This window comes from Neofelis nebulosa, chromosome 15 (genome assembly GCF_028018385.1).
Source record: "Neofelis nebulosa isolate mNeoNeb1 chromosome 15, mNeoNeb1.pri, whole genome shotgun sequence".
Taxonomy (NCBI): Eukaryota; Metazoa; Chordata; class Mammalia; order Carnivora; family Felidae; genus Neofelis; species Neofelis nebulosa.
In genome coordinates this window covers 10,094,238-10,109,280 of record NC_080796.1, presented here as the reverse complement: position 1 = coordinate 10,109,280, position 15,043 = coordinate 10,094,238, and the positions used below count along the sequence as shown (strand labels likewise).

Here is a 15,043-nt window from a genome sequence, read left to right as displayed (position 1 = left end):
CATTAAAACCTTTTTGTTTCTGTTTGCTGCTGGAACGGAACCCACATAACTATGGCATCCCACGCTGTATGAAAACTTACCTACTCCAAAACCAGGAAACCCTACTTAAAAAGATTTGTTTAAACCTAAAAATATTTAGAGTCCTTTCGTTTTTTGGTAAGCTCCAAATTTCCCAATTTCCATAGAACATTCTTCTTAAGATATTAGGCTAAATGTAAAGAGTCCAGATTTCTATTTTCCTCAAATTTTCTATTCAGATGAGAAAGCAATGAAGTTCATTCAGCTTGAACGACTGTATCATGAGAAATTGCTCGCAAACCTCTCTGCCATTCAAGAAGAGTGGGGTAAGTACGGACTGACATGGGATGTGCAATTATCAGTAATCTAGCATGTTCCTATCTAGACATTTAACATATTTGACCTGGTTTTATAAATCAGGAAATAGATGTTTCCACATTCAAGTTAATGTTGCAAAGAAGGTAGCGTTTTTACCCCCAGTCCGGGTCACTGTGAGAAAATATCTCTCTTTGTGTTTTGCTTTTCCTATCAATGGCAAGAAGAGAACACTTACAACTCTGCATTTCTTCTGATCCCCTGGCAGGGCCTATTGGCTAATTTAGTCTCTGGGATAGTATTTACTCCCACCGAAAAGTAATCACTTAGCTATTTGTAACTGTGTTAACTTGGGTTGTATGAGGAGATAATTTTGCATGGTGATCTTTATCAGTGACACCAGTCAACTACTTTTGCCCTCCTAAATATGTTTCGTAATAGCCAGTAATTAACAAATATCTTACATTTAGAAACAAAATGGAAAACTGTACAGCCACATACAGTTACATCTGTAAGGAATTCAGAAAAAGGATTTAATGGTGAAGATTTTGAACGGCTTACTAAATTTTGCACAACACATCAAGAGTAAGTACATCAGTATTTGTGTAGAATGAGTTGGAATAGAGTATTGAAGAAGCATTGTAGCACTGAATATTTGAGATCCGTGATCCATTTTTTATTTCTTTGTTAATATTTTCAGCTGGAGAAATTAAAGCAGGTAAAATGAAACGATTAGGTTTCTTTCTTAGCTTTTATCTCAGTTTCTTAGCCTGAGCATTGTAAAAGTTCAACTTTACGTCAGTTCGAAGCACCTTCTAATCAGAAATTGTAAAATGTAACATCTAATTTTGGTCTCTTTTTGACTAAGAGATTAGGTGATTCAAATGGAAAAAAAAAGCGTGTATTAGGATTTTTTTTATTGTAGTTGTTTGCCAGTGTTTGTATGTTGTAGAAAAAACAACTGTAAGATTTGTCTACTAGTGGGAAGCAAAAACAGTACAATATTTAACCAAAATACTACAGAAGGAAAGCTACGTTTACCATATAATTTTTTTATATTTACCAGATAATTTTAAATTGCTTTATTTGTATCAAATTGGATTTTTAAAACTAAATTGTAGTGATAACAAAGCACTTGCATAGATTTTTTGAAATCATTATTTTAAGTCTCGAAATTCTCAAGGTGAGGGGGCATGACTGTCTTCAAACGAATGCAGATTTCTGAGATGCACAACATCCTCCTTTCAGAAGCTGAAAGGTTCCATTCTGTTGATAACTTCATATCCTTTTCCTCCAGAATCACAGAGTAAACTGAAACTCAGTTTGTTAATAATGCAACAGACCCAAGTAATTGTTGTTTAGCTCAGGTAGCAGATGGTTGTTTTGGGGTCTGATTATTTTGGAGATCAGCCTTTAAAGAATCACTGTGGATTCAGAAATGATGCTCATTCACCTCTCATGGTAACAGTTGCCTTCTGTTAATTTGAAACTTTGAAACAGTATTTTTAGGGACTGTGCATTATAACCCAGTTTCTTAGCATGTTATAAATAGATCAACTTTCAACTTCATAGAGGTTTAAAATAATGGAATCTTTACAAATAGATAAAGGGGGGATTGTTTGTTTGTTTTAACAAGGCACTGCATGTGGCAGTCTGCCCTTTTTTTTTTTTTTTTTTTTTTTTTGGTAATGTTTATTTATTTATTTTGAGAGAGCATGCATGCATAGGAGCAGGGGATTGGGGCGGGGTGGGGGGGCGGTGGGCAGAGAGAAAGGGAGGAAAAAATCCCAAGCAGGCTCTGCACTGTCAGCGCAGAGCCCAACATGGGGTTCAAACTCATGAGTCAGATCATGACCTGAGCCAATATCAGGAGTCAGACACTTAACCACCACCCAGGTGCCCCAGGAGATTGTTTTCTTACTTTCAAAATATTCAGCGTAGACACTTTCCCTGCCTTTCCCATGGAACTAATAGTTTTTAATGTGTTGCAGATATTTTAATTATTTAAATCTCTTTTTTTTTTTTTTTTTTTTTACTGTTTATTTTTGAGAGAGAGAGAGAGAGAGAGGGAAGGATGGAGGGAGACAGAGGATCTGAAGCAGGCTCTGCACTGACAGCAGAGAACCTGATGCAGGACTCAAACCCACGAACCTTGAAATCATGACCCGAGCTGAAGTCAGATGCTTAACCGACTGAGCCACCCAGACACCCAAGATGTTTTGATTATTTAAAAACAAATATTTATTTAATATAATATGGGCATGATGTGTTTATGTTATAACTGTAAATAATCCCCCCAAATTGTTACTCCTAAATTTCTTAATATGTATTTCCATATACAATGAAGTGCATAAGCTCTGTGAGTTTTTACATACACATATATGTCCCTGGAGCTACACTCTGACCAAGATACAAAATAGCCCAGCCCCTCACGGTGCTCCCTCATACAGGTACCAAGTCAGTACCCACCCCCTAAAATAACCAGTGTCTAGGTTCTATAACAGTATATTTGCCTGTTCTGTGATTCTGATAAATGTAATCATACAGAATGTAGATTTTTGTATTAACTGCCTTTGCCCATCATTATGTTACGTCTGAGTTACATGTTGATGCATATTAATGGTAATTTGCTCAGTTTTATTCCTGTGTGGATTTGCTGTATGTGTAGCAATTCATTTATCCATTATATTGTTAGTAGACATTCAGATTGTTTCTGATTTTTGAGTATTTGAATAAAATATCTTTTTGTGCATACCTTCTCCATGGACATATCTTTTGTGTTATCTCTGGTATTCCCTAAAAGATAATGTTTCAAAATTACTTTTTTTGTTACCTGTTTCCATGGATAATGCCAATCAAATTATCTTTCATCATAACCTATTTCAGCCCATAATGACATAAACTAAAATTTGAAAAGTGTGTGTGTGAAATACTCTTTGTATTATTAGCACAATGTTGACATTTTTTCCCCTGGATCTCAGCTTCTTTGGGGGTTTTCAATAATATTTGGTTATCTGAGGAGCTACCACATTATATAGCTGCCCTTTGAACTGTGTGAACCAGTGCTAATGTGTCAGCAGTGGAAATGTTCTGCACTAATTTTAGAATCCGGAGAAGCTATATTTTATTTTTACAGCCATTTCAGTGACATTTGTTTGGAAGCATATTGCTGCTGTAATTTTTCAAAAATCTTTTTTTTTCTCTTTTCTTCTACAGTCCTGTTTTGTCCAAACATAAGGTAAGAGACAGTTTCCTTGAAAATATCGATGGAAAAAATGTTAAGTGTCCTATGTCTGTTGTATGGACTGTTTTAGGAAATAATGAAACGCTTCTCAAATTATTTTCAGATTTCTAATTTAATGTAGCAGTTTCCCCAAAAGTTTTTTTTTGTTTTACTTTGTTTTTTAACTTTTTTAGATAGCAGCCGTAGAAAAGCCTCTGGGAAGGAAATGCTTTACACCATTAATAGTTTCTGAAGATCCAAATGAAAGAGGAACCACAGCCAAAGAGCCGGGTATGTTTTCACATTTAGAGAGGGGCGTAAGAGACGCCTGCCTCTTACATTTTACAAGTGTTACAAGGACTGTTTTTGCATTTACATTTTTTTGCATGTGTATACCTCTCCTACCAGACAAATTGCAAAGCAAAATTTTTTTTATATTGTGTAACTCTATTTTTAGATGCCTAGTAGTAGAAATTATAACATATAAATTCTTATAAAAACAAACTTATTTCCATGTGTTCAGTAGGTAGCTATATATATCTAACAGACTGACAAAACTGTACAAAAATGCTCTGAAACAGAGTTAGTTTTGGCATATTTGCACACCCTTTTTTGTTTAAAAACCAGCAATTATTATAGAGACTTTACCAGGAATTTGTGCTGTAAATCTAGATATTTTAAGAAGTCTTGTTTCTTGGTAATTCATCTATAGCGATTTATTCTCTTCCTTTTTGTATTTTCTAACACATGGTGTACTTTAACTTGCACGTGTACATTTTTGAAGTATTTATGATATATTTTACACCACTTCGTGTCTTACGCCCAAAGTTTAAAGATTTTCAGAAACTCTTTCTTGCAGTACTAATGGATGTACACTACAGAAACTTCAGAAAATAAAGATAAATAAATACACTTTTGGGTGTTTATTTTTCCTGAAATACGATTTTAGTACTGACTTCTACTCTGAGGCTTTATGTCCCTGGACCTGAGAGCCCTGCTTGTAAACAGGCAGCATCAGGTGTTTTGACTGAGTTGCCTGAAGACATAGGAAGAGGAGGAGGGGGAGGGGGAGGAGGAGGTGAAGAGGAGGGGGAGGACTGAGAGGGGGAGGAGGATGCCTTCAGTTGAATTTGCCTTTCTCTCTTTACAAGCCTTTTTCCCCCCTACATCTTTACCCCCTATTCTTCATGAGGGGAATTTGGGATATTGCCTTAGGTCATTCCTACTATATACTCTGTTCTTCCTGTCTCTTCTTTTTTTTTTTTTTTTTTAAGAAATTGGATCTTTCTCCAAATAAAATTTTATTTTATATTTTGCATTTTTGTTTTTTAAAAAAATCATTTTAAGTTTATTTATTTTTTGAGAGAGAAATAGTGCAAGCGGGGGAGGGGCAGAGGGAGAGAGAGAGAGGGAGAGAAAGAACCCCAAGCAGGTTCCGTGCTGCCTGCGCAGAGCCCAGTGCAGGGCTTGAACCCACGAAACTGCCAAATCATGACCCGAGCTGAAACCAAGAGTCAGATGCTTAACCAACTGAGCCACCCAGGAGCCCCTTATATTTTGCATTTTTAAATGCAAACTTCTCTTTCTACTTTTCATCCCTGATCTTTAAAAGAAAAAAAAAAAAACAAACTCCTACAAGTAAGCACCTGATTTTTTTTTTTTTTTGAGTACACTTGACACAAAATGTTACATTAGTTTCAGGTGTACAACATATTGATTCAACAATTCTGTACATTATGCTATGCTCACCACAAGTCTAGCTACCATGCGTCACCATGCAATACTGTTACAGTACCACTGACGATGTTCCCTGTGTTATACCTTTTATTCCTTTGACTTCTTCATTCCATAACTGGAAGCCTGTGTGTCTCATTTCCCTTCACCCATTTTGCACAACCTCCCACCGTCCTCCCCTTTGACAACCACCAGATTATTCTCTGTATTTAATAGGTCTGATTCTGCTTTTTGTCTGTTTATTCATTTGTTTTTGTTTTTTTAGATTCTGCATGTGAGTGAAATCATGATTTTGTGTTTCTCAGTCTGACTTGTTTCATTGAGCACAATACCTTCTGGGTCCGTCCATGTTATTGCAAATGGCAAGGTCTCGTTCTTTTTATGGCAGAGTAATATTCCCCTATGTATGTAGACCACATCTTCTTTATCCATTAGTCCAGCAGTGGACACTTGGGTTCCTTCTGTATCTTGGCTATTGTAAAGAATGCTGTGATAAACGTAGAAGTGCACATCTTTTCAAATTAGTAGTGTTTTCATTTTCTTTGGGTAAATACCCAGTGGTGGAATTGTTGGATCATATGGTAATTCTATTTATAATTTTTGGAGGAACCTCCATACTATCTACCACAGTAGCTGTCTCTTTTCCAGTCATTTCTATATGGCAAAGCACAGTACAATGAGCTTTATAAAGATCTTAAAGAGGAGACATTCACAGATAGCACCCAGTTTGGATGTGGATGTGTCTCCATGGCCCGTTGTCTGGGAACAGTGGTGTTACTGGCTGACTGACTTGACCAGTTAGTACTGGTTGCTGCACAGGTCAAGCTCAGCACTCCTCGTAGCGGCATCTGCTGGGAGATAACGTGGTGTACAGATGAGGAGACGCTGAGCTTCCACATTTAAGTAGCTTGCTTGCGCTTTGATTCACGTCTAGAACCTGGGTCTTCTGGTTTCTGACTGAACACAGCAGCCTTCCGCTGAGTAAGTTGTATGCATTCCCAAAGGCTTTCACAGCATGGGCATCTTACTGACCTCCATCTTATGAGGAAGGTATGCAGGAAATTCTGGGCAGAGAAATCTTGCCAAGTCTGATGAAACAGTATCTTTTATTTTTTATTTTTTACTTTTTTTTAACGTTTATTTATTTTTGAGACAGAGAGAAACAGAGCATGAACGGGGGAGGGTCACAGAGAGAGGGAGACACAGAATCTGAAACAGGCTCCAGGCTCTGAGCTGTCAGCACAGAGTCCGATGCGGGGCTCGAACCCACGGACCGTGAGATCATGACCTGAGCCGAGACGGACCTGAGTCGGACGCTTAACCGACTAAGCCACCCAGGCGCCCCGAAACAGTATCTTTTAAAGAATCATGTCCCCTTTCCCAGAACTGGTTTCCTCAGATTGGTTATTTTCTGAATAAATGCACAGAAATGTAAGAACGTAAGAAAAAGAAATATGAAAATAATCCTTGAAATGATTGGTATTTGACACTCCTTCGTGGCTCAGTCAGTAAAGGCCCAACTCTTGATCTCAGCTCAGGTCTTGATCTCAGGGTCATGAATTTAAGTCCCACATTGGGCTCCATGCTGTGAGGGAAACCTGCTAAAATTTTTTTTAATTAAAAAATGAAAATAAATGACTGGTATTAAAGATATTTTTGTTTTACCTCATATTCCTCATTTTTACCAGCGTCCAACATGTAGTACCATGTAGACGTTTGTTTCCCTTTTCTTTTTCTCCGTATTCCTTGCTCTTGCCATTTTTTTGTGTAGTGGTTAAAGATATTGTTTCTGGAGCCAGATTTGTCTGGTTTGAATCTTGTCTCCACCACTTAAAACTGCGTGATCTTAGGCAAGTTGCCTAATCTCTCTGGGCCTCCCTTTCCTCAGCTCCACAATGTGGACACGAATAGTACTTAACATCATAGGATTCTTATATGGATTAAAGTAGTCATTTCATGGGGAGCCTGGGTGGCTCAGTCAGTTGAGCGTCTGGCTTCGGCTCAGGTCATGATCTCATGGTCCATGAGTTCAAGCCCCATGTGGGACTCTGTGCTGACAGCTCAGAGGCTGGAGCCTGCTTCAGATTCTGTGACTCCCTCTCTCTCTGCTCCCCCTCGCCCCACTCATGCTCTGCCTCTCTCTCTCTCAAAAATAAATAAACATTAAAAAAATTTTTAAGTAGTCATTTCATGTTAAGAGTTTAGAACAGTACCTGCACAAGGTAAGAACTCCGTATATGCGCACTAGTCTTTCTCCTCCTCCTCCTTCCTTCCCATGTTAGCACTGCCCCTGCCACTGGTGTTCTGTTAATGTCCTCTGTTATTCATACTTTTATAATTAATCGACATTATTATGTCTTCAAGTAATTTACATAGTATTTTATATTTTCAAAATAGTTTTATGTGTATTTTTGCATCTGTTCCTCTTACCAACCAATATAAGTTAGGCTGAGTCAGTTTTAAGAAACTCAAGGAAGTAACTTATCCAGGAATAGAATTCATTAGAACCCAAAGCTAGATCCTGGTTTTCTGACCCTAAAGTCCCTGCATTTTTATTAACTTTATATTTTCTTTATTTTTATCAAGCAGTATTTTATATGTAAAAAATAATATTCATTACATAATACATGAAAACAAAATGAGGACCTGTAAACCTAATGCCCAACTAAGGATTAAATTACTGTCATTTCTGTTACGAGTACCTTTGTGTTCTTGTCTGTTCTGTCTCCTGCTTTTACCCCACCTCTGAGAAAATTATCATCCTTCCTGAGTTGTTTTTGTTAATGTTTACTTACTTATTTTGAGAGAAAGAGAGTGTGTGTACGTGGGAGGAGCAGGGGTGGGTAGAGGGGGAGAAAGAGAATCCCAAGCAGGCTTCGTGCTGCCAGTGCAGAGCCAGATGTGGGGCTCATTCCCACAAAGCATGAGATGATGAGCTGAGCTGAAATCAAGAGTCAGATGGTCAACCGACTGAACCACCCAGGCGCCCCCATCCTAAGTTTTATACTTATCTTTCCCTTCTCATCTTTTATCAACTTCATTGAGGTACAATTTCCATGCAGTAAAAATATACCCATTTTAAGTGTGCAATTTGAGGAGTCTCTACAACTGTATACACTCATGTAACTACTACCCCAATGAAGATGTAGCACATATTCATCACTCCAGAATCTTCCTTCCAATCCTCTTTACTATTAGTCCCTCCCACCTCTAGTCCCAGACAACCCAGTGCTTCCTGTTACTATTGGTGGGTTTTCCCTGCTTTAGAATTTGATATAAATAGAATTTATCAGCATACTGTTTTTCAGAGTCACCGTATTGTTATATGTATGACTGGTCCATTCCTTTTCATTGCTGAGTGGTATTCTGCTCTTTGTGCCACAATTCGTTTATCCGTTTGACTGTTGACAGTCATTTGGGTTGTTTCCAGGTTGGGGGTATCATGATTAAAACTTCTAGAAAGTCTTTAAGTCTTTTTGTGGATATATGTTTTCATTTCTCTTGGTTAAAGAATTGAGGGTGGAATTGCTGGTCATAGGGAAGGTACATGTTTAGTCCTAAAAGAACGTGCCAAGCTGTCTGCCGTTTATACCATTTTATAGCCCCCCCAGCGGTATATGAGAATTCCAGTAGCACCACATCCTTGCTGACATTTAATGTTGTCAGTCTTTTTTATGTCAGTCATTTTAGTGGATATGAATATCATTGTGGTTTTAACTTGCTTTTCCCGGATGACTGGGTATGTACATTTTTAGTTTTGAATTCGCTTCGGTAGAAGCTGTACATTATCAACATTTCGTGCTTAGTTTATTTTTTTTAGTGGCCTGTGAAAACTTCTTCAGTCCCGATACCACTCAAATGTTTGTACTTAAAGTTAATTAATGAGGTATTCAGAAAGTATAAGATGTGCTAATTCATGCATGTTTTACTCTTATTATCATGAATTGCAGGGGGGATTTTAACCCTAAAGAGAATTCATGGGAGGGTTCCGTAGCTGGCTCATGCAGAAGAACTCGAGACTCTTGATCTCAAGTCCTGAGTTCGAACCCCGCATTGAGTGTAGAGATTCCTTAAAAAAAATAAATAAAACTTCAGAGAAAGAGAGAGAGAACTCATTGGGGAAAGGGTAACTCAGAGACGTGGACATTTCTGAGATTATGTATTAGAACTTAGGTTAAGTCTAACTTCTCCTTTTAGAAATACTCTTTAATTCATTACGTATGAAGCATCTGTCATGCACTCAGCTATAATTCCATTTTTATTTCATCAGAGTTCTTTTTTTTTTTTTTTTAATTTTTTTTTTTCAACGTTTTTTATTTTTATTTTTGGGACAGAGAGAGACAGAGCATGAATGGGGGAGGGGCAGAGAGAGAGGGAGACACAGAATCGGAAACAGGCTCCAGGCTCCGAGCCATCAGCCCAGAGCCTGACGCGGGGCTCGAACTCACGGACTGCGAGATCGTGACCTGGCTGAAGTCGGACGCTTAACCGACTGCGCCACCCAGGCACCCCCAGAGTTCTTATTAGTAGGTGTGAAGTGAATGCAGTAAGGAGTGACAGGCTTACCTCACCAGATCCTTGAGTTCAGGAGCACCGGGTAACAGAATTTCGTGCTAAGTGTTGACACAAACATTAACAATAATAAGTGTATACTAGAATGCATACTTGTCAAAAATTCAGAAAATATTTTTATTTATTTATTTTTACAATTCTTTTTTTTTTTTAATGTTTATTTTTGAGAGAGAGAGAGAGAGAGACACACACACAGAGCATGAGCAGGGGAGGGGCAGAGAGAGAGAGAGGGAGACACAGAATCTGAAGCAGGTTCCAGGTCCTGAGCTGTCAGCACAGACCCCGACGTGGGGCTCGAACTCATAAACTGTGAGATCATGACCTGAGCCAAAGTCGGACACTCAACCGACTGAGCCACCTAGGGCCCCCTGGAAAATATTTTTGATTAAACATAGTGGATCATACATTTACCTTCACTTTTTCTTGGAACACCACTGAAATGTCAGGGATTTTTTTTTTTTTTTTTTTTTTTTTTTTTTGAGAGAGACAGAGAGAGGTGGGGAGAGACACAGAATCTGAACCAGGCTTCAGGCTGTGAGCTGTCAGCACAGAGCCCAGCGTGGGGCTCCAACCCACGAACCATGAGATCATGACCTGAGCTGACGTCAGACACTTAACCAACTGTGCCACCCAGGCACCCCAGAAAGGGATTCTTAACCCAGAAACCCACAGTGACCGAATCGGTGAGGAAGCAGCAGCAGTAGATGTGACATCCAGAAAGTTCTGGAAGCTGGAAAGCAAGTGGATGGGTGGCAACTGGCTTATTACACCAGAGAAGGTGGATAACTGAGCGTCTACAGAGAGAATGTTGAGTTCCACCTGGAAGGATTTGGGAATGGGAAACATGGAGGTGTCTCTAGGATCAAGCATACAGGGTTGGGCTGGCAACAGGAGGTTGGGCCAGAAGACTATACAGGAAACACTTAGATGTTTATATGTCCTTTCTGCCAAGCAGGAAGCTGAGGTTTATTTCTTAGAGCACCTGAACTAGAGGCAATGTGGACTTGGATGAGGCACAATTCAAGGAAGGGTATTCTACAGAAAATGAGGATGGAGTGAAGATCTTATCCCCCGAATGGCAAGCACTTTAGCCTGCCTTCTGCAGTTAGTATCTAGAACTGTGGCCGGCTGGTCTCTTGCTTCCTCTGGGGGAAACCAACTGCCTGTCCAAGAGATAAAACCTCCAGATACTCACATCGAAGGCCTTCCAGCAAACGGCCTAGACCCTCTTTGTCCCACACTGAGGACCAACTCCTGGAGAAGACTTGCCTTTAAGCACAGAGCTGCTTGTCGCCTCGGATAGGAAAGACAGAAGCCAAGTCAGCCGACAAACCGAAAGCAGCTCAAAGGAAACAGAATGGAGAGAACAGATGAAAACCTTTTAAAAAATGAATGAACAGTGTCACAAGTTAGAGTATTGTATATATGAAAATAAGAATAAGCTGTTTTTTTAAAAAAGAACATTCAGAGAATTAAAACATTCTTAGAAATTAAAAGATGTGATGACCACAAGGAAAAATTAATTAGAAGAGGTGGAAGGTTAGAATTGAGGCAGCATCCCTGAAAGTCCAGAGGCAGAGAGAGGAGTGGTGTGGCAGAAAAGGTAGAGACGGTGAGTCCGAGAGGCCCGAATCCCAATACAGGCCTTCTGGAGGGGTGGGGTGCCTGGGTGGCCCAGTCCGTTGAGCATCAACTCTTGATTTTGGCTCAGGTCCTGATCTCAAGATTCATGAGCTCAAGCCCCGCATCGGGCTCTAGGTTCCGTGTGCTGACAGCACAGAACCTGCTTGGGATTCTCTCTCTCCCTCTGTGTCTGCCCCTCCCCTGCTCATTCTGCTCTCCCCATCCCCCACCTCTCTCTCTCAAAATAAATAAACTTAATAAAGAAAAAGGAAGCAATAGGGGACAAATGATTAAGCAAGTTTTATAAGAAAATTCCCAGAATTGAAGGTCATGAGTTTCCAGGTTGAAAGTCTCACCAAGCACCCAACACAAAGAGAAATTTCACGAAGCTTCAGGGCACCAGACGTAAAGAAAAACAACCAAATCTTCCAGGAACAGAGTGTAGGTGACAGGGACTGGTATTCACATTGGCAGAGAGACTCTATGACTCTACCAAGCACTCAACACGGCACAGCAGTGCCTTCACAGCTGTGAGAGGGAATGACTTCCAATGTAGAAAACTCAACCCAACCAAAGTTTTAGTCAGGGGTGAAGGAATAAAGACTTTCAGATATGAACAATCTTAAGTTTACCTTCCGTGGACCGTAAAAAAAATTTCAGCAGAGAATAAACAAAGAGGAAGACCTGGGATTCAGAAACAGTGTTCCCAACACAGCCAGAGGGGATTCCAGGAGGAGGCCTGTGTAGCAGGCCTAGAAAGCCGCCCTGGTTAGGGGCTCAAGAATATGTTGTGGGGTTTTTTTTAAGATTTTTTTAAAATTTTAAGTAATCTCTATACCTAACGTGGGACTCAAACTCACAACCCCAAGAACAGGAGTTGGATGCTCCACCAACTGAACCAGCCAGGTACCTCACAAAAGATATGTTGTGGGTTTTTTTTTAAGTTTCTTATTTTGAGAGAGAGAGCATGTGCCCATTAGCAGGGGAGGGGCAGAGAGAGGGAGCGAGAGACTCCAAGCTGTCAGTGCGGAGCCCGACACGGGGCTCGAACTCATGAACTGTGAACTCATGACCTGAGCCAAAATCAAGAGTCAGACGCTTAACCGACTGAGCCACCCAGACACCTCCCCCCTTTTTTTTTTAACTGAAGGAATGAGGCAGTTATCACCAAGCAAAATAAGGCGGAAATGAGAAAGGAAAATGTATCACAGTGCACAGTGTGGGTAGGTTGTGAATAATATTTACAAAGCCATAGCAGTGTGAACATGTGAGTATTGATTTGCTCCAGAATTGTGTTGCACTGTAGTGGGAGGCTGGAGCCAGAGGGGGCAGATTATATATCTTTGGGGGAAAGGAACAGAAAGAACCGGAGAACTGAACCTCTTCCGTGGTGGGTAGTGTTTAACACCGAAAAACCAATAGAAATAACAGCATAAATCTAATGTACAAACATAAGGTGAATATGAGAGGAAACAGAGCCAGTAAAGTTCAGAAAAATACCTTTTAGCCTTTGAAAAAGGGCTTTTTCGATAATCATGGAGACTAAGTTATTTGTTCATATTCTTAACATTTTTTGAACAATCTCTGTTAATTTCTGTATGTAAAGGGTCACTCACTGACTACTTGGGGTATTTCCTGTGTCTAAGGACACCCGTTAATTCCAGCAGACGCAGCTCCCATTGGAGAGGTGTAGAATTGTGTCGTGTCACACGTATTACTCGTACGTCCTTTCTCTTCCACCCCGTGCAAAGTGTTGTTTTGAACCTTGAAACAACTTGTTTTTTCTTCGTCTGCAGAGAGTGAAACTTGTCTTGGCAGGGAGCCCAGGAGAGCAAGCCCGGAGAGCGGCGGCTGCTGTAATCAGATGGACAGGCAGGCGGATGCCTGGAGCCTTCTGGTAACTGCAGGCAAGGACCACACGGCGGCAGAGCCGCTCTGCCGCGCCCAGGCCGCCCTGGAGCTGCGCGCCCAGCCCAGCTGGGGGAGCAGGTCTGAGGACGCCCGCCAGGGTGACAGCCGCCTGCAGCCGGCTCAGACAGTCGCCTGCCGAGATGCGGCCAAAATAGAAGGCCCCGCCGCGGACCCCGGAGCGTCGCTTCTCAGCGAGTCGATGATCGAGCCCTCGGTCTTCCCAGGCTCTGACCTCACACCACCTGCGTTGAGTTCCGAGGGAAGGTATTCACAGACTCAGAGAAAGGAGCTCCGTTTGCCACTTAAGGATGCTTCTGAGGCGTTGCCCGTGGACCGGCTGGAAAACAGTGAATTAGATGAGCCGCAGCAACCTGATCTCACAGACAGCGATGGAAAATCCCCACAGGGGCCGGCCGGCTCGGAGCGCTCCCAGAGTGTACTTGGTGAGAGCACTGGGGTATCCGACTTAAGCACAGGGCGTCCGGAGGGAGGGGGGGCTGCCGACGACCGAGTCAGCAAAGAAACCGAAGACTATTTGAACAGCCTTCTACAAGGATGCTTGGAAGATACTGAAGACGCCCTGTCATGTGAAGACCGAGAGGAAGACTCGGACCTCCTTCCAGATCTTTCTCCTGAGGAAGCCTCCTACAGCCTGCAGGAGAATCTGCCTTCTGACGAGAGCTGTCTTTCCCTTGATGATCTCGCAAAGAGGATAGAGATTGCAGAGGTAAGTTTGGCATTTAACAGAAGCACAGTGAAAAGTCAAATGGAATTTCAGACGCACATCTATGCTAAACAGTGCCTGGTTTGGGGAAATTTTCCCTGGTTTCAGACATGAGAGGAGAATGGACTCAACGTAAACTTTCAATAATTAGTAGTTTTAATTTTTCTGTATGGATCAAATAAAATGACTTTTGATCGCGATGTTTATACTTCAGGAACTTAGTGTATTGCATGCCTCCGGGTACAGTAAGCATTAGGAACACCGTTATTTACACTGCTGTGGCTTTTATTTGACAATTCTGGCAGTTATGATCAAAACAAGATTCGTTACAATCTTGTAAGGAAATCTCATCTTTTTTCCTCAGACACCTAGAAGATAAAATACATACTATTTCTTCTTATTATTAATATGTCTTTTTAATTCTTTAAAACAATACAGCAGAACAAAGGAAACATTTAAAATTTTTTTTTAATATTTACTTATTTTTGAGACAGAGACAGAGTACCAGCCAGGGAGGGGCAGAGAGAGAGAGAGAGGGAGACATAAAATCCGAAGCAGGCTCCAGGCCCCACGCTGTCAGCACAGAGCCCGATACGGGGCTTGAACCCACAAGCCACGAGATCATGACCTGAGCCGAAGTTGGATGCTTAACCGACTGAGCCACCCAGGCGCCCCTAAAGGAAACATTTTAAAATACAAGAAGACAAGGAGATACTGGATAGATTTTTAAGCCATTAAGTTGTATGTTGTGAATCTTCTCTTTCTGATTGTATTCGTTTATAAGCTGTAGGTCTGAACAAACTTAATACTTGCTACTTGGCTAAAGCCAAATGTTATAAATAATCCAGAGTTTCAAAGTTTCTCCAAACAGTCATGAAGCTGGTCAAAACAAAACAAAAAAATGGTGGAGAGGATCAAGGTGA

The 15,043-nt window shown here is 40.8% G+C and overlaps 1 protein-coding gene and 1 long non-coding RNA gene across 3 annotated transcripts in view; both read left to right on the top strand.

Annotated features, from left to right (window-relative positions):
* CNST (consortin, connexin sorting protein) overlaps positions 1-15,043 on the top strand; it is a 118,081-nt gene that overhangs the window by 83,775 nt on the left and 19,263 nt on the right. For both annotated transcript variants that reach the window (XM_058701407.1, XM_058701408.1), the window contains 5 exons: positions 258-344; positions 804-918; positions 3,550-3,571; positions 3,751-3,847; positions 13,282-14,123. In XM_058701407.1, coding sequence (XP_058557390.1) covers positions 258-344; positions 804-918; positions 3,550-3,571; positions 3,751-3,847; positions 13,282-14,123 — 1,163 coding nt within the window. The remainder of the gene's footprint in view (positions 1-257; positions 345-803; positions 919-3,549; positions 3,572-3,750; positions 3,848-13,281; positions 14,124-15,043) is intronic.
* LOC131496152 (uncharacterized) lies at positions 5,239-9,207 on the top strand. Its single transcript, XR_009254350.1, has 2 exons — positions 5,239-6,376; positions 6,629-9,207. It is a non-coding gene; the product is annotated as an uncharacterized LOC131496152 (long non-coding RNA).